The 17,851-nt window shown below is 49.8% G+C and overlaps 1 protein-coding gene across 4 annotated transcripts in view; it reads right to left on the bottom strand.

Moving 5' to 3' along the window:
• Positions 1–768: 768 nt before the first annotated feature.
• Positions 769–17,851, bottom strand: part of RBPMS2 (RNA binding protein, mRNA processing factor 2) — a 34,689-nt gene continuing 17,606 nt past the window's right edge. For 3 of the 4 annotated variants that reach the window (XM_084782409.1, XM_084782408.1, XM_084782407.1), the window contains 7 exons: positions 11,272–11,349; positions 10,693–10,731; positions 9,704–9,766; positions 9,222–9,372; positions 8,628–8,776; positions 2,124–2,193; positions 769–1,971 (listed from right to left, as the gene is read on the bottom strand). In XM_084782409.1, coding sequence (XP_084638535.1) covers positions 2,131–2,193; positions 8,628–8,776; positions 9,222–9,372; positions 9,704–9,766; positions 10,693–10,731; positions 11,272–11,349 — 543 coding nt within the window. In that variant the 3' untranslated portion in view covers positions 769–1,971; positions 2,124–2,130. The remainder of the gene's footprint in view (positions 1,972–2,123; positions 2,194–8,627; positions 8,777–9,221; positions 9,373–9,703; positions 9,767–10,692; positions 10,732–11,271; positions 11,350–17,851) is intronic. The other variant, XR_014779383.1, reaches the window with a different exon arrangement.

Raw genomic sequence — 17,851 nt, 5'->3', positions numbered from 1 at the left:
CACATCTGTCAGCAGTTAACACCCTAGACCCAAGCCACTCAAGAGAAGGGGTGAGGTGCCAGAGTCATCAAGCTGGCCACAACCTCCGCTGCTTTGCTCAGAGGGAACCAGTAGGAGGCAGGCTGTCTACTGGCCCTGCCCCCCAGGACCAGGGTGGGCAAAAAAGCAAACAGGTCAGAACTCCAGGCCCCCAGGAGCTGGAAAGGGTTTCAGGCCACTTCTCGTATTAAACTGAGAATGCACAAGTCAGAATGGGCATCCGAACCTCCCTGTTCATGCCATCCCAGGCTCTCAGCACACCCCAGGCTTGGGGACCTCCTGTTCTCCTCCCAGGAATCAGCAGCAGTCCACAGCTAACTGCATGGGCAAGGTTTGTGGACCCCATGTCCCCACAGGCCAGCCTCTAGGGGGCACCCAGCACACCAACTTCAGCCTTTTCTTACCAGAGGACTCGGGAAGACCTCAGGGTGGGAAGGGCGAAGGTGAGCAAAGGCACCCTGAGGCCCCTGCACGCAGTCAGGGCTCTCTACCCTGACCAAGGAGGACTCTCATCCTACAGGATGGGATGGTGGAGGGCGGGCACCTGTACGACCTTGGTGCAGGTCACTCCCGACTCTGGGACTGGCTCCTCAGCTAAGCACAGAAGGCAGGAACACAGCAGCAACTCTGAGGTGTCACCACCCAGACAGTCACCGGGCCAGGACTGTTTCAGGCTTCCCTCGGCAGGGCAGGCTGCATCCCATGGAATACGGAAGCACAAATCAGAGCTCAGTCACTTCAGGTTTTTATTTTGCATCTCATTTTATGATCCAGTGTCACATTCTCACAGGGTCAGCAATTACAACAGCCACCTCCGGACATCACCCACGCCCGAAGCGGCCAGACATCCGAGCTGAGGTTATAGGTAAAGCACGGACATGCTCGTAAAATAAAACAGAATTGCACAATTTATCCTTCATCTCATTCTTCTTAGACCAATGCCTGACATAGCCGATTGCTAAAGAACAGAAACCCTTTCTTTCTGCGCGCTTCAAACTCAACACTAAACTTATCTGACAGGCTGAACAAGCTCTCTTCAATAATTAATGGTAAACACATGAAAAACCCTTTATGATCCATAAATATTTTGTTACATAGGGTACAAAAATACTTTCCACATTTTGGTTGGTTTCGAAATTCAGGAAGAATGAGGAGCAGTGGCAGGGTGGGGTGCACCGGCGTGTGGGGGGGTTGTGTGAGGGGGTGGGGAGGAAGCACAGCGAAGTCTTCTTACACTTACCGGTCCCCTGGAGAAGGAGACGATGCAGAACTCTGATCTGAAGTGAAAGTCAGAGAGGCTGTGGATCTGCTGCTGGATGAGGACGGAGTCTGCAAGTGAGGTGTGTGTGTGTGTGTGTGTGTGTGTGTGTGTGTGTGTGTGTGTGTGTGTGTGTGTGTGTGTTAGGGCCTGAGCCACAAGACTCAGGACCCCCTGAAGCAGGGTAGTGTAGGAGTTCGGGAGTGGAGAGGGGGATTAGGGTTGACAAGCCTCCAGTGCCAAGACCTGTTGCTATGGCGACAGTGTGGGAACAAACTGTACACACATACGCACAAGTTCTAAGTGTCACAATTCATAAACATGCAAAACTAAACGTCCCTCTTCCTTGATGGGGAGCTACACAAACAAGTTTGAGCAGGAGGTCAGGCTGTGTGTGCTGGGTCCCAATGAGGCCTGCACGCTGGGCCAATATCCCAGTAAGAAGGCCTCACGAACCTCCTGGGAGGCCCGGAAGAAACGAGGATCCCGAACCTCCTGGAAGGCCCTGAAGAAACGAGGAAAAAGAGAGCAAGAGCCATCCACTGAGTCAGGCTTCAGATTCACAGTGTCTAGAAGGGAGCAGCAGTTCTGCGCGGGCCTCAGGCGGCAGTGAGGGCAGAGCCCTGCTTTGGCCCCACACAACCCAGGACCAACTCCAGGGTGACAGACAAGACCTACAGGGAGGGAAGAGATGCAGCCATGAGCACAGTGGAAGGGGCATTGGCTACGGAGGCTGCACAGGGGGGATGCAGGCTAACAGTAGGACAGAAAGGATGAGGCAGCCAGGTGCCCATCAAGGACACGGACCCACAGCGCCAGCACTTACTGAGGAGTTAACAGAACTGGCGGTACTTCCATCCTTGCTGGGTGGTATCAGAGGAGGGGTACCAGCGCACCTGCAAGAGAAGCCACTGTCAGGACACACTTCCCAGGCTGCTCCTCACCTCAGTCCGATCAGAGTCCTGTGGCTGTCCAGGCTGTCGCTTGGTAGAGCCAGGGTCAGCTACTCATCTCTTAAGCATCACCTTCCTTCTCCTGAGAACGAGAAAACACCACCTGGCCCACATCCTTCTGCAGGTTATAGTCCCAGGAGGAGGACATGTCAACACCTGGACCCCACTTTTCTTTTCTTTAAAAGATGTATTTATTTATTTATTTACTGTGTATACAGTGTCCTGCCTGCATGTACTCCTGCAGGCCAGAAGAGGGCACCACATCTCATTATAGATGGTTGTGAGCCACCACGCAGTTGCTGGGAACTGAACTCAGGACCTCTGGAAGTGCTTCTTAACCTCAGAGCCATCTCTCTCCAGCCCTGCACCCCACTTTTTAAAATACACTTATTTCGTGTGTGCACATCAGGCATGTTCTGCCACACATGGTGTTATAGCATAACTTGTGGGGAGTTGGTCCTCTCTTTCCAACCATGGCCTCCTGGGATTAAGCTCAGTTATCAGACTCTACCTGCCGAGCCATCTCCTTGTGTCTGTTTGGAGGCAGGATCTCACGAATCCCAGGGTGGCCTGACTCTCCACATAATTAAGAATGACTTTGAATTTCTGATCCTCTTGCCTCCACTTCTAGAGCGCTGCGGTTACAGGAGTGAGCAAACGTGCTTGTTTTACGCAGTGCTGAGGACTGAGCACTCTGCAAGCAATGATGCCCTACCTGGAAAATTCTTAACAGGAGAATGAGCTTGACACATTTCGTGCTGTTTCTCTTCCTCCTCCTCTTCTTCGTTTTTTGGTGTGTGTGTGTGTGTGTGTGTGTGTGTGTGTGTGTGTGTGTGTGTTTGTTTTGAGACAGGGTCTCTCTCTATGTAACAGCCTTGGCTGTCCTGGACTACCTTTGTAGACCAGGCTGGCCTCGAACTTACAGAGATCTGCCTGTCTCTGCCTTCCAAATGCTGGGTTGCTGGGATTACAGGTGTGCTCCATTGCACCCAGCTCTGGATATGTTCTTAAATCTAGCTACAGAACAAACATGGCTGTAAAGTGCAAGCGAGACAGAAAGTAAGATACACTAAACACCAAAACCAGTGTGGTCTTCCAAGGAGTGGGTCTCCACACAGGTCCTGGCAATTCTTCAATGCAGCCATTTTTTCCTTTCTTTCTAACACTTTCCTTACAAGGCCCATAAATTCCTCTGAGACTCAAAACCCCTGCTGATCCCTCAGGCAAGTGATAGCTTCACAGAAGGCCTCAAAGTTGGATTCCCAGAGACTGGTGAATAAAATGGAACATATCCCTCTCTGTAAGCTAGAAATCTGGCAGGGACAGCTGAGCTGCTGCCAGACACTGGCTTCAAGGGAAGGCACCTGCCCCAGCTACACATAGCAAAGGAACAGCAGGCCAGCCCCAGCCTGATGCAAAGCTGCCTGGGGGGAGGTGGAGGCTGAGCATCGGGGGAGCCTTGAGTTCCCTTAGGAAAGAACGGGGTGGTACTTAAGAGCCACTGTAGAGGATGAGTTAGAAGCTGGGCATTCAGACAGCACACATGAAGCTGTAGCAGGCCGACCCAGTTGGCCCACTTAGCGGCATGTGATTCCTGCCTCTTGGGTAAGCAGAGAGGCTTATGACCAATGCCAGGCCCTCTAGGCTGAGGGAACTTGCTCCTGTGCCCCTCCCAACTTGAGGTGCTACCTGTAGAGCGCACCATTTGGCCCATCACACCCTCCCAGGATGGATGGTGACGAGAAGTTAGGGGCTGATCACATATCTAGCACATAGCAGGACAGGGTCTTCTTTCTCCTGGCTGACAGCAGAAGTTCCTCTGGCCCTCTGCTGGGCCGGGGCATTTAGCTGGATGCTGAGCTAGACACAAGAACCTACTCACAAGCAAGGATACAAGAGGAAGAAGCCACAGCTCCCGTACACGCTCAGGGCTCCAGCAAGCTCAGAATCTCTTCATGGGCCCTGCCTTAAACCCTTCACCCAGCTGGAACAGCCACAAAACAACCAGCTGGCTGGGAGTCCATGGGACCAGACAAATGGGACTAAATGGAAGCCTTCCACACAGGGAAGCAGAGGCCTCAGAAGGCTGCTTGAAAGTCTCCCCCATACTTACTCCTCAGGTGCCCAGACCCCCCCCCCAACACACACACACCCGAGATAGGATTTCTCTGTGTAGCCCTGGCTGTCCTGGACTCACTTTGTAGACCAGGCTGGCTTCAAACTCACAGCAATCCACCTGCCTCTGCCTCCAAGTCCTGGGATTAAAGGTATGTGCCACCATCACCGGCTCTCAATGATTTCTTTGACACTTGTCAGGAGCAGGCGCATTTATACAATGCTGTGCCAGCCAGGCAACTAGGCATAAATCTAGTTACTGGTGTGTAAAACCAATTGTCCTAAGATTTAAGCTCCAGCTGGGCATGGGAGTCACTCTTGTATAGAATTCAGGTGGTAGAGGAAAAAGAATTAAGGAAGAGTTGTTCAAGGCTGGCCCTGGGCGCATGGAACTTTAGTCTCAAAAAGCCAAAAGAGGGGCTGGGCTGGAGAGATGGCCCAGAGGTTATGAGCAGTGGCTGGCTGCTCTTCCAAAGGTCCTGAGTTCAATTCCCAGCAACCACATGGTGGCCCACAACCATTTATAATGAGATCTGATATCCTCTTCTGGTGTGCATGTAGGCATAACACTGTATACAAAATAAATAAGTCTTAAAAAGAAAAAATTTGTTGCCGGGCATGGGGGTGCACGCCTTTAATCCCAGCACTCGGGAGGCAGAGGCAGAGGCAGGCGGATCACTGTGAGTTCGAGGCCAGCCTGGTCTACAAAGCGAGTCTAGGTCAGCCAAGATAACACAGAGAGACCCTGTCTCCCCCCCCCCCCCCCCGCCAAAAAAAAAAAAAAAAAAAAAAAGAATTTGTTTATTCAAGAATTTATTCATTTACTGGGCTCATGTGCCAATGCACAAGTAGAATCAGTTCTCTCCTTTCACCTTTCTGTGGGTTTCAGAGACCAAATTCAGGTCACCATGCTTGGCCACAAGCACCTTAACCCTACTGAGCCATCTTACCCGGCCCTCAGCAGTCACCGGGCATGATAGCAAGTCTGTAATTCCAACACTGAAGCAGAGGTAGGACTGCGGTGAGTTTAAGGTTTTTTCTTTGGGGGGTGAAGGGCTGTTCCTTGGAATAGGATAAGCCAAAGTTAAGAGAAACCCATTCTTTTTGAGTTTTTCCCTAAATGTATGTGTGTGTGTATGTGTGTATGTGTATATGTATAGTTTTTTTTATTATTAAATTCTTTTTTTAAATCCTGAGTTTTCAACTGCTAAGAGCCCCATTACACACAGAAGAAAACATGCAAGGCAATTTGTGTCCTTGTGGTCCCACCTGCTTTCATGCCTCACTGCTTACAGGGAAAGTTTTGTTGTTGAGAAAAAGTTTCAATGACGCATACACTGGCTTCAAATCTACCCGAACCCCTGACCCTCCTGCATCCACCTTCCTGATGCTGGGGTTACAGGCAGAGGCCACAGCGCCTGCCTCGGGAGAAGAGCATCACAGAACTCCCCTCAGGGCCCCTCCTGCAGGTCTGGGCTGTGCAGCCACAGGGCTATGAAAGCCAGGATGCACCTGACGGAGGGTGGGGTGGGGTGTTGAGAGCAAGAATGGAGATTAGTTCACAAACCTTCTTGCCTTTTATTTTTTCACCCACTACCTTTCTTGAGGTCACCTCCTTGCTCCCCCCCCCAACCCCCACCCCTGGTCCTCTAGGTCAGGACCTCTCCCTTAGGCTCAAAGCGTCCACTTCCTTATTTAGACACTTCCAACCTCCACTTCTGGTACAGTACTGTCATGGAGCAAAATGGGGCGGAGTTCTTAAAAAGGAAAAACAAAATATCACTACAGGGAATATGTTTGTTTGCCTATTATCACATCTGGTCCTCATGGCATCTTTTACTGCTGGGTATCCAGTCAGCGAGAAAAACAAGGTCAGAACTAAAGGCTGTTGTTCAGTCATTAGTCTGCCTCCAAAATACACCAGGGTGAGCTTCAGGGAGGCCTCCTCCCCAACGCCATGAAGGCCAGAAGGCAGCATCTCGGCTACTCCAGACCTCAGACATCTATCTGCCTCAGCAATCACAAATGCTGGCGCCTCCGCAGTACTTTACTTATGCTGACAGCTCCAACAAAAGCTGGGTGTGGTAGAATACCAGTTATCCGAGCACCCCAAGAAAGGGGCAGATCAGGAGATCAGGCCATCCTAGGCTTCATGAGACCCCATCTCAAACAAACAAACAAACAAACAAACAAACAAATCACAGAGCACAAATCCCAGCACTCAGGGAGGCAGAGACAGGCAGATCTCTGTGAGTTCAAGGCCAGCCTGGTCTACAAAGTGAGTCCAAGAAGAACAAAAATAAAGAAAGATCAATTGATCTATCCAGCCTGGAATACCTGATCACAAAACCAAACCAAACCAAAAACAACCCACCCCCTCAAACCAAACATATGTGGGGGGGGGGGGGGGAGATCTTTGAGTAAGTACAATTTTCACCATTTCACAAGGAAATGGAGAGATTTAAAGTTAAGCAACTTGTCAAAGGTCACACAGAGGTTGAGTAATGGAAGCTGGGAAGGGGCCCATAGGACAGGAGACAACACAGAGTTCAGGGACCAGGAGCAGGGCACCACTCCCAGCTAGCAGAGCAGAGGAGCCTCACCTAGGTTCAAACCCACTGTCACTGACTCCTCGTACCTGACCCGGCACACGTGAGCCCAAAGGTGAAGAGTTGCTACCTAACTGGTGGCAGAGCTGGGATCACAGGTGCCCAGCAAGATGGCAACCTTGCGCTGTTCCTGGATTTAAAGCTACCAGCTTAGCCTAAAGCACCCAGGCCTTCCGGGCACACACACAGAACAGGCTTCCCGGCTCCTACTCCAGTGCAGTGTTAATACCCAAACCTTCCCCTCCGGAAGATGTCGGGCTACCCAGGTTACTCAGTTGGAGAAAGCACCATGTTTAAGTACAGTTTGGCACAGTACAATCAAAACCTGCCTGAAAGACCTCCCTGCTGAGGTAAACCTGCTAAGATAGCAGCACCTGACCTGAATTTTCCAGGTGGGGGCTAAGACAGTCTCGGTGTCAACAAGTCCCTCAAAAGACTTAAGAGATGGATGTGTATCCAGATCCCAGGCAAAGTGCCCAGTTCTGCTTCCTGTGAACTCTCCCTCCCAAGCTTTTCCTGTCTGTTCCCCACATTTCCCTTTCTACTGCCCAGATCAGGACCAAAGAGCCACCTCCAAGTACTTCTTTCTGGATAGTAAAGGACACCCCATGCTGGACGGCCACTTCAAGGCTCTGCTTTTGGTGACTTGTCTGATCAGAGGCTGGGGTAGGCTCAAGTTGCCCTGACTTCCCTCCTGTGGATGCTTGGCAGTGCCCCCTACAAACAGCCCCTCTCTTTTTTCTGTCCCAGTGCCTATTCCCCAAACCTGTAATCCCAGCACTTGGGAGGCTGAGGTTTACCAACAGTTCAAGGTCAGCCTGGCCTACATAGCAAGACTGTCTCAAACAAAACAAAGTCCAGAATAGTGTCGAATGCTTGTAATCCCAGCCTGGGTTACATGAGTTGCTCTATCCTACCCCGATTTAAAAAAAAAAAAAAAAAACTAAATAAATAATTCTACCAACAAAATAAAATAATTAAACTAACAAAATCCACCAGAAGACAGGGCTGCCGACAAGATGGCTCGGTGGTAAAGGCACTTGCTGCCAAGCAGATGACCTGAGTTTGAGTCCTACAACCCACATACTAGAGAAGCGATTCCCAAAATTTGTCTTATCATCTCTGCACACAGGACACACACACACAAACGTAATTAAACAGGAGCCCTAACGTATACAGGCAAAGTTCTGCCTTCATTATGTTTACTGTTCAACTCTGAACAACTCAAAGGCACAGTATATTTTATTCTAGTTTTCCAGAGTAGCAACTGAGGCATGGAAACCTTTAAAAGCTTGGTAAAGTTCATAAACACAGGAAGAGTAGACCTGCCTGCATGTCCCGGGTTCCTCCTCCTAACATGAAGATTCCCAAGGACTCAGCTTCCAAATAATCCGGGAAGACAACAGTCAACAGTTGTGGTTATTTTTAAAGACACCAAGTCTCACATTTTAGCTCAGGCTGTCTTCAAAAATCCCATCCGTCCTCTTGCCTCAGTTTCCTAAATCCTAAGATTACAGACCTGAGCTACCAATCCTGGAAGAAGGTAACAGTCCTGCTGCTGTCGTCCCAGGACCAAGAGCAGCCTATGCCAAGGTAGGCAGACTCGGCTTATCTGTCCGTCTTGAGCCTTCTACTCCACCCAAAGTGGCTTACCTGAGCATGTAGAGCGGCGGCGGCAGCAGTGGCAGCTGGGTAGGTGAACGTAGTATGTGAAATGGCTGGGGTCAGCTCTGTGGTGTAGAGAGGGTAAGGGGTCCAGGCCTCTGGGGATGCAGGGATCAGAGCAGCCCCCATCAGGTCATCTACAACAGGAGACAACAGCCTCCATAGTCAGAACGCTGGTCTTCCCTCCCACCAACCTCTTCCAAACAGAAGGGACCCAGCACCATAACTGAACCATAGCTCCCCTTCCTCCAGACCAGGGAAAGAAGAAGCCCTGTGACCTTGGTTGGCATGGTGAATACCCTATTTCTAGAATATCTCACGCAGGCCACAGGTAACAAGAGAAATCACAAAAAGGCTTCAAGGAAACTGTGTGCCCCTATTAGCCTAGGACCCCATCTATCTTGAGTCTAGAAACGGCTGCAGAGCTGGTAAGTCTCAAGGCAGTGGCATTGGGTGAGACAAAGCCCCAGAGAAGGAGACGGGACTGATTTCCTCAGGACCTGAATATATGCAGTTTAACAGGAGCCTGCTGGCCTGGGCCACGCCAAAGGGCAGAAGGAGGAAGGTGGGAGCCCCACTCACAAGGGTCCCGTGCAATCAAATGCGCTCCTAGGGCAGGGTGAACACTGGTGGGATTTGGTGTCGCTATTAGCTTGCTCTTGGCCATCTTGGTGTTGGCTTTGGCAAACTCTAGCCTCAGGGTCTGTGGGTTCTCGGGATCAAATCGAATGCCCTAAATGGGGAGGAAAGGAAGAGAAACTCATACAAGGACCCACACTACCAGCTGCCGTCAATGCAGGGGCCCCAGAACCAAGCACACAGGGCTACAGCAGAGCGAATGCTGCCGAGCTGACGGATAATGGCATTCATCACAAACAGGCATCCAAAGGTTCTGCCCCGGGATGGGAGGGAAACAAGAATCCACGTGTTTGTCGGGCGTGCAGTAAGGGACCAGCTGTTGTGTGTTGTGTTGTGCTGTTGTTACCAGCAGTGGACACAACGGGAGCAACCACTGCTGCAGAGGCCTGTGGGTCAGAGAGAGGCCTGTTTCTCAAGCTACTCACATTCAATGCATTTTTGGCTGCTTCTGCTCCTGCCCGGCTGTCAAAGATCACAAAGCCAACAGGCTAGGAGGAAGGAAAAAAGGACAGCGTTGCATCTCTCCCTGCCTCACATCCCTGCATCCCCAGGTCCAGCACTTGCCTAGTATGTCCAAGTCTTCAACTCGACCCCCGCCCTCAGTATCACGAACATTAAAAATAAAAATTACCTAACTGGAAACACCATTTGACCCGCTGCCTAGTCAATAGAGAAGAAATACAGCTCTTGCCCATAACCTCCGTATCTAAGTTAAGACACCCTTCTGAGCACCACACTGTGTGATGATGACAATACAGCACTGCCCCATGTGCCACATTAATATCAACTTTCCTGTGGGTTTTGCTTGTTTGTTTTTTTCTCCGAGACAGGGTTTCTCTGTGTAGCCTTGGCTGTCCTGGACTCACTTTGTAGACCAGGCTGGCCTTGAACTCACAGCAATCCACCTGCCTCCGCCTCCCAAGTGCTGGGATTAAAGGCATGCAACACCACCGCCCAGCTTGTTTTTGTTTTTTAAGTCTAAAGCAGCCCGGAGACACCACCTAGGTCTGGCACATGTTAGGAGAGTGCTCTACCACTGAGCTGTAACTACCACCCCAGAAGCCTTTGCAAATGCATGCAGATAAGGCTGAAAACTTCTGACTTCAGACTCCTAGTGCCCCCCCCCCCAAGGCTCTGGCATCCTGTAGCTCAGAGCCCAGCTACTATCTCTACTGTCTTCAGCCATTAGGGCCAGGCCATCTGTGGTTCCAGAATGCTGGAGGCTGACAAGGCCCAGCTGGCTAGGAAAGAGGAGAGAGCTGTGGAGGCCGCCCTGTCAGGACAGAGTCAAGGCAGAGAGGAGTGGCTCTCTGTCTGCAGCCGCCTTCAAACAGCAGGGGGAAGGTTTCGAAGGTTTCAGTTCCGTGCCAGCAGTAAGCCTGGGCTGGGAGGAAAACCATAGAAGAGAAATTACCTGTCTTGAGGTGAGCTTGATCAGAGACCCTTCATAGCCCTGTGGAAAGAGGTGGCCGTTTCAGGGGCTCAGAACTTCTTACTGAGCTAACCCAGCACCGTCTCCCGTATCAACCTCATCTTTCCACCGCGATCCCCGAAACATTCTCACACTCCTCCTAAGGCAACCCCCACGCGGATGCTGAGTTCCTGCTGTCTTTGTGTCCTGAACCACATGGTACAGAACCCGGGCGCTCCCATGAGCCTCTACTAACTTGCAATTGGAGAGCAAGTTACTTATCCAGTCTCCTCAGCTTCAAATGGGGGGTGGGGTGGGGTGGGGTGGGGGGAGGGGGAGAGACTACAATGAATCTCAAGAATTCCTCACCGTCTCCACTTTACAGATGAGTAAACAGAGGTTCGGCAGGGCCAAGAAACTGGCAAAAGATGAGACTCAGCAGAGCCACCCTAGACCGAGCCAGACCTGTGACCTCACTTCCTCATGCACCTTTCTGCAGCAGCAGTTCAATCCACAGCAGAGATTCGTTCTTGCTGCTCAGCCTCGTCCCTGGGCTCTGGGGGCTCCCGGACCCTGACTCACCTTGAACGGCCGGAAGAGCAGGTAGAGTTCTCTAGGTTTAATATCCACGGGGAGGCCGCTGACAAACAGTGTCCGGACCTAGAGACAGAGAACACAGAGTGGTCAGGGTCGACAGGAAGGACAGGGTCTTCGATCATGGGGTAGGGCTCACAGAGAACCCCTTGCATATCCTAGGCCTCCTTTACACATGCAGCTTCGTAGCTCTGAGCCTACCAAAGCTGCCGTTAGGCTTCACCCCTGAGCACATCTCCTGGCAGCAGAGGCAAGGCGGAAGAGCCCCTACGTACCATCCTTTCCCAGACCAAACAAAGACCAACACCCACCCCACCTGAGGGAGTGACAGCACCTCACTCCACAGAAGAGCACATAAAAACGTTACGGTTTTGCACTTCCTACAGTCATAAGAACCAAAGTTTAGGGGGCTGGAGAGACGGCTCAGCGGATCAGGGCACGATCTACTCTTCCAAAGGTCCTGGGTTCCAATTCCCAGCACCTACATGGTGGCTCACAACCATCTATACTGGAATCTGATGGCCTCTTCTGGCCTGTAGGTGCATATGCAGATGGAGCACTCACACATAAAATAAATAAAGTCTTTTTTTTTTAAGATTTATTTATTTATTATTTATACAGTGCACTGCCTGCAGGTACACCTACCCACCAGAAGAGGGCATCAGATCTCATAGATGGCTGTGAGCCACCATGTGGTTGCTGGGAATTGAACTCAGGACCTTTGGAAGAGCAGCCAGTGCTCTTAACCTCTGAGCCATCTCTCCAGCTCCAATAAATAAAATCTTTAATACTAATACTAATACCAATACCAATATTAATACTAGGAAGAAGAAGAAGAAGAAGAAGAAGGAGAAGGAGAAGGAGAAGGAGAAGGAGAAGGAGAACAACAACAACAACAACATCGACAACGACAACAAACAACAACAACAACAACCAGAGTTGGATTTGAATGCCCACATAATAAGCTGGACGTCCCAACACTTCTGACTGCAGCGCTGAGAAGGATGGAGACCGGAAGCTTCCAACCTAGCTAGGTTGAGGAACTATGTGGAGAGTGACAAAAGAGGACAGTAACGCCCTCTTCCAGCCACCACTCACGGACCCAGACTCACACAGATATGTATGCACAGATGCATTGACACATACATTGAAAACTCTTAAAATAAACAAAGTTCTATTTTGCCAGAAGGTACTAATAAGCCCTTGGTGGGAAAGCTCTGGTCTGGAGAGAGGCAAAGGCACACAAAGAATTATTTTCTGTGCTCTGAGAGAGCGGGAAGGTGGATGGGGTGGGGGTGGGGGGGCGACGACGCTGCTGCTTCTGTTTTCTACACTAGACTTTAAAGTAGCTGGGAATGAGTTATAATCTCGTCTCTAAACGTAGGTAGCACTTAGCAAATGCCATTAAATTTTTACTAAGTACCAGGCGTGGTGGCACACGCTTTTAATCCCAGCACTTGGGAGGCAAAAGTAGGTGGATCTCTGTGAGTTCGAGGCCAGCCTGGTCTACAAAGTGAGTTCTAGGATAGCCAGAGATATTACACAGAGAAACCCAGTCTCGAAAAACAAAAACAAAAATTTACTAAACTAGCTGGGTGTGGTGGCACACGCCTTTAGTCCCAGCACTTAGGAGGCAGAGGCAGGCAGACCACTGAAAGTTCAAGGTCAGACTGGTCTACAAAGCGAGTCAAAGGACAACCAGGGCTATACAGAAAATGAGAAATAAAAAACCAAGCCAAAGCAAATTTACTGAGTTGGGTGTGCTGGCACTCCCATGTAGTCTACCTGGAAGGTGGTAGCAACAGGGTCAGGAATTCAAGGTCATCCTTGGCTACAGGGAGCTGAGGCCAACCTCAACTACAAGAGAGCTTGTCTCAAAACAAACTATATGTTTACTATATATGGGAACAGGTAACAAGTTGGAAATAAAACAATTATGGCTATAGGATTAAAGGCTGGCCACCTTGCCCGTGTGGCTTTGTTTTTGAAGAGGATTCTCTGCATAGCCCTGGCTGTCCTGAAACTCACTCTGCAGACCAAGCTAGCCTCAAACACACAGATGTGCCTGCCTCTGCCTCTGCCTCCCAAGTGCTGGAAATAAAGGCTTCCAAAACACTTTGTGTGAATGTGTGTTGTCTGCATATATGTATGTCTGCTCCACATGCATGCCTGGTGCCGTGCATCACTGGAGATGAGAACAGGGTGTTGCATCCTCTGGAACTAGAGATAAAGAAGTTTTTGAGCCACTATGTGGGTGCTGGGAATTGAACTTAAGTCCTCTAGAAGAGCAGGCATTGCTTTTAACCACTGTGATAATTTCTCCAACCCCTACCCTGGGTGTGTGTGTGTGTGTGTGTGTGTGTGTGTGTGTGTGTGTGTGTCTGCATGTCTGTCTGTCTGTCTAAGACTTATTTATTTTATATAGATGAGTGCTCTATATGCATATACACCTGCATCCAGAAAAGGGCATCAGATCCCACCGTGTGGTTGTTGGGAGTTGAACTCAGGACCTCTGGAAGAGCAGTCAGTGCTCTTTTAACCCCTGAGCCATCTCTCCAGCCCATCTTAGCAAGTTCTTGAAGGGGGTTTGATGCTGTGATGAGTGTCCTCCCTGTGGTTTTGGTTGGTAATGAAGTCAGATCTAAACACCAGATTGTATCCTGTGACTCCTGGCCTCCTGAACTGCAGGTGGGGGTACTTGAAAAAATTGGTACAACTGTTTACCCAACTTCTATTTTTGTTTTATTTATTTGTTTTTGTGGTACTAGAATCCTATACATGTTAGGCAGGCACTTTACCACTGAGCTACAATTCTTAGTTTTTTGTGTCTGTTTGTTTTGAAACAGAGCCCTGGCTGCCCAGGAACTCTATGTGGATCGAGTTGGCCTTGAACTCACAGAGATCTGCCTGCCTCTGCCTTCCCAATGCTTGAGTTAAAGGGATTTGCCACCATGCCCAGCTAATTCCTAGCTTAAAAAAAACAAAACATTTCTGTTTGAGACAGCATCTTGCTGAACTGCTCAGGCTAGTCTTGAACTTTCAATCCTTTCACCTTTGTCTCCCAGGCACTGAGATCACAGGTGCCTCAGGGGGCTATTGCCATGCAAATGTGCAGGCACCAGGTGTAGAAGTAGGCACATTACCTGGGGGTGGGGGGGGAAGAGGAGGTCTTTAGCTTACTACAGGTTTGTTTTGTTTTGAAGGTAGGGCTTCTCCTTTAGCTCTGGCTAGCCTGGGGTGGGGTGTGGGGTGTGGGGTGGGGTGTGGGGTGGGGTGGGGTGGGGTGGGGTGGTTTGAGACAGGGTTTCTCTGTGTAGCCTTGGCTGTCCTGGATTCACTTTGTAGACCAGACTGGCCTCAAACTCAAGAGATCTGCCTGCCTCTGCCTCCTGAGTGCTGGGATTAGCGGCGTGGGCTACCACACCCAGCCTGGAACGTTGTACACCAAGCTGGCTTTGAGTTGCCACCATGCCCTGTCTACAGTTTTTAAGCTTATTTTTTATGTGTGTGTGTGTGTGTATACATATGTGTACAGGCCAAAGAACAACTTGGAGGAGTCAGTTTTCTCACTCCACCATGTGGGTCCCAGAGGATTGATGGCAGAAGCCCTTAACCCACCGAGCCATCTTGCCAACCTGGTCTAGATACATTAACTAACACACACACACACACACACACACACACACACACACACACACCCCTTTTATTCATTCATTCACTTGTATTTAAACAATTATTCTTGGGGGGGTGTGTGTGTGTGTGTACATGCACACCTGTGGAGGACAGAAGAGGATGTCAGACTCCCTGGAGCTGAGTTACAGCTGTGGGCTGACTGACTTGGGTACTGGGAACAGATCCTGGGTCCTCTCTGCAGAGTGACAAGTGCTTGTAAATGGGGAACCATCATCTCACCAGCTCTGTAAAACACACACTCAAGGGCTGGTGAAAGGCTCAGTGGATAAGGACACTGCCAAGGTTGCTAACTTGAGTTTGGTCTCTGGAAACCACACAGTAGGAGAGAACCCACAAGTTGTTTAGACTCTTCACATGCATCTCTTAAGTTTATAATATCACCACTGGACAGGCTGACCCAGGAAGACCAACACAAGTTGAAGGCTAACAGTAAGTTTTAGGTCAGCCTCCAAAAGACATCAGGCCTGAGAGGTGGCTCAGCACTTGTTGCTTTGTAGATGACCTGGGTTTGGATCCCAGCACTCACCTGATAGCTCACATCTGTAGCTCCAAATGTCAGGAGGATGGATTTGTTTTTGGTTTTTTGTTTTTGTTTTTGTTTTTTAAAAAAATTTTTTATTTATTATGTATACAATATCCTGCCTGCAAGCCAGAAGAGGACACCAGATCTCATTATAGATGGTTGTGAGCCACCATGTGGTTGCTGGGAACTGAACTCATTACCTTTGGAAGAGCAGTTGGTGCTCTTAACCTCTGAGCCATCTCTTCAGCCCCTAAAGATTTATTTATTTACTATGTATACAGAGCTCTGCCTGCATGTATTCTTGCAGGCCAGAAGAGGGCACCAGATCACATTATAGATGGCTGTGAGCCACCATGTGGTTACTGGGAATTGAACTCAGGACCTTTGGAAGAGCAGCCAGTGCTCTTAACCTCTGAGCCATCTCTCTCTCTCTCTGTGTAGCCTTGACACTACCCAGAGTGTCGGTGAATCTATAATGCCCTCTTTTGGCCTGAGGGCAAGACAGACAGACAGACAGACAGACAGACAGACAGACACACACACACACACACACACACACACACACACTCCCCGACCCCCTCCAAGAGTCAAGATTGTCAAAGAAAACCAATCCTTTAGGTAGGTGCTGGTTGCCATGTCACCACACCCATCTACCCAAGAGTGAGCTTCAGGGGAGAACAGACTTCCTGTGAAATTTTGTCAAGCACACACAGGAGGACCTCTGGCCACTTGGATGAGTTCTCCTTAGATATATGACATTTTACCTGGGAGAAGGCTGTTTACCTTGCCCAGGCCCCAGAGCTTTGTACCCCTACAGTGCCCCCCACTTTGCCCTGTTCTTGGTGGCTCCTTTGGGAAATACACAGCCGAGGCTCCAGGCTGCGCTAACCTGTGCTCTTAGACTCTGGAGCCTCCCCGCCTTTTGCTGGCAGGGTTTCAAGAGTGCAAATGCTGGACGGTGGTGGCGCACGCCTTTAATCCTTCCTGCCACCTTCAAGGCAGAGGCAGGAGGATCTCCTATGAGTTCGAGACCAGCCTGGTCTACAGATCGAGTTCTAGGACAGCAAGGTCTACACAGTGAAACTCTGTCTCAAAAATCTTTAAAAAAAAAAAAAAAAAGTAAATCTCCAAGCACAAGGTCACATAGAAGACCACTGTCTCACAATCCAAGTCTCTCTGCTACACAGCCTGGCAGAGAAGACACCTGCTCTGGGGCACCAGGAAAGAACCCTCAGAGTAGCTCAGGGTCTGTCCTAGAGGCTAGGATTTTGAGTGTAAACTGCCTACTGAGGAGACCTGAGCAGACATCTTGTCTTCTCCCCAGAGCAACCTCACAGAAACTTCCACCTCAGCCCTCTCCAAAGCCTGCCTCTCTCAGGCCAGGCTAATTTTAATCCCTCTCTCAAATGGCCCTTTGGCCAGACCTCCCCAGAGGCCCCTTAAATAGCAAATTCTCAGCACCAAGTTTCCTGCTCGCTGTGGGAGTGGGGCCTGAGCTCAGGGATCTTTCCGCATCTCCCACTCAGACCCTCCTTACCAGCCTTGTCTCTGGGCCACATGGCTGGTTTCACCTGGTTTCCATTCTAGACCTCCTTAAAGGCTAGGTACAGCAGGGTTTCCAGCACAGACACAAAGCAGTTATGGATTAGGTGAGTGGTCCCATCTGTAGGCCACAGGCCCTTTGCAGAAGCCAATTGCCAGAGGCTAAGTCCCAGGAAGAAGTCTGACACGGAACACTCTACCCCAGCCAATTACACCCTTCTATCCCCCTTGTTAAGAGAGGTGCCTCAGCCGGGAGGCGTGGTGCCTTTATCCTAGCACTAGGATTTAATCCCAGCACTAGGCAGAGGCAGGCGTATCAATGTGAGCTAGAGGCCAGTATGGTCTACAAAGGGAGTCCAAGACAGCCAGGGCTACACAGAGAAGCTCTGTCTTGAAAAAACAAAAAACAAACAAACAAACAAATAAATAAAATTTAAATTAAAAAAAAAGGGTGGGGGATGAAAAAGGATTACCGGGCGTGTTCATTTTGTCTTGCTGGGCCACTTCTGGTCTCTGGGTAAATGTCTCTAGAGGAACTGAATATGGAGGGAGAATTTTTTAGTTTTTTAAAACAGGGTTTCCCTGTGTAGCCTTGGCTGCCCTAGACTTGGTTTGTAGATCAGGTCTCTGCCTCCCTGAGTGCTTATACTAAAGACTTGTGCTACCACACTAGGCTTGGAGGGAAGATCTTGAGCGACAAGTCCAACAGGGTCCGATGCTTTGAAAGGTGGAAAAGTTTAGAGGCTTCTTTCTTGTGTCTAAGACTTTGTGTGGTCGTGTGCCAGAGCAGTTCAGACTGTTGAGAGCCAC

Source organism: Acomys minous, assembly GCF_964271855.1.
Source record: "Acomys minous genome assembly, chromosome: 5".
In the NCBI taxonomy this organism is placed as follows: domain Eukaryota; kingdom Metazoa; phylum Chordata; class Mammalia; order Rodentia; family Muridae; genus Acomys; species Acomys minous.
This window is presented reverse-complemented; position numbering and strand designations above follow the sequence as displayed.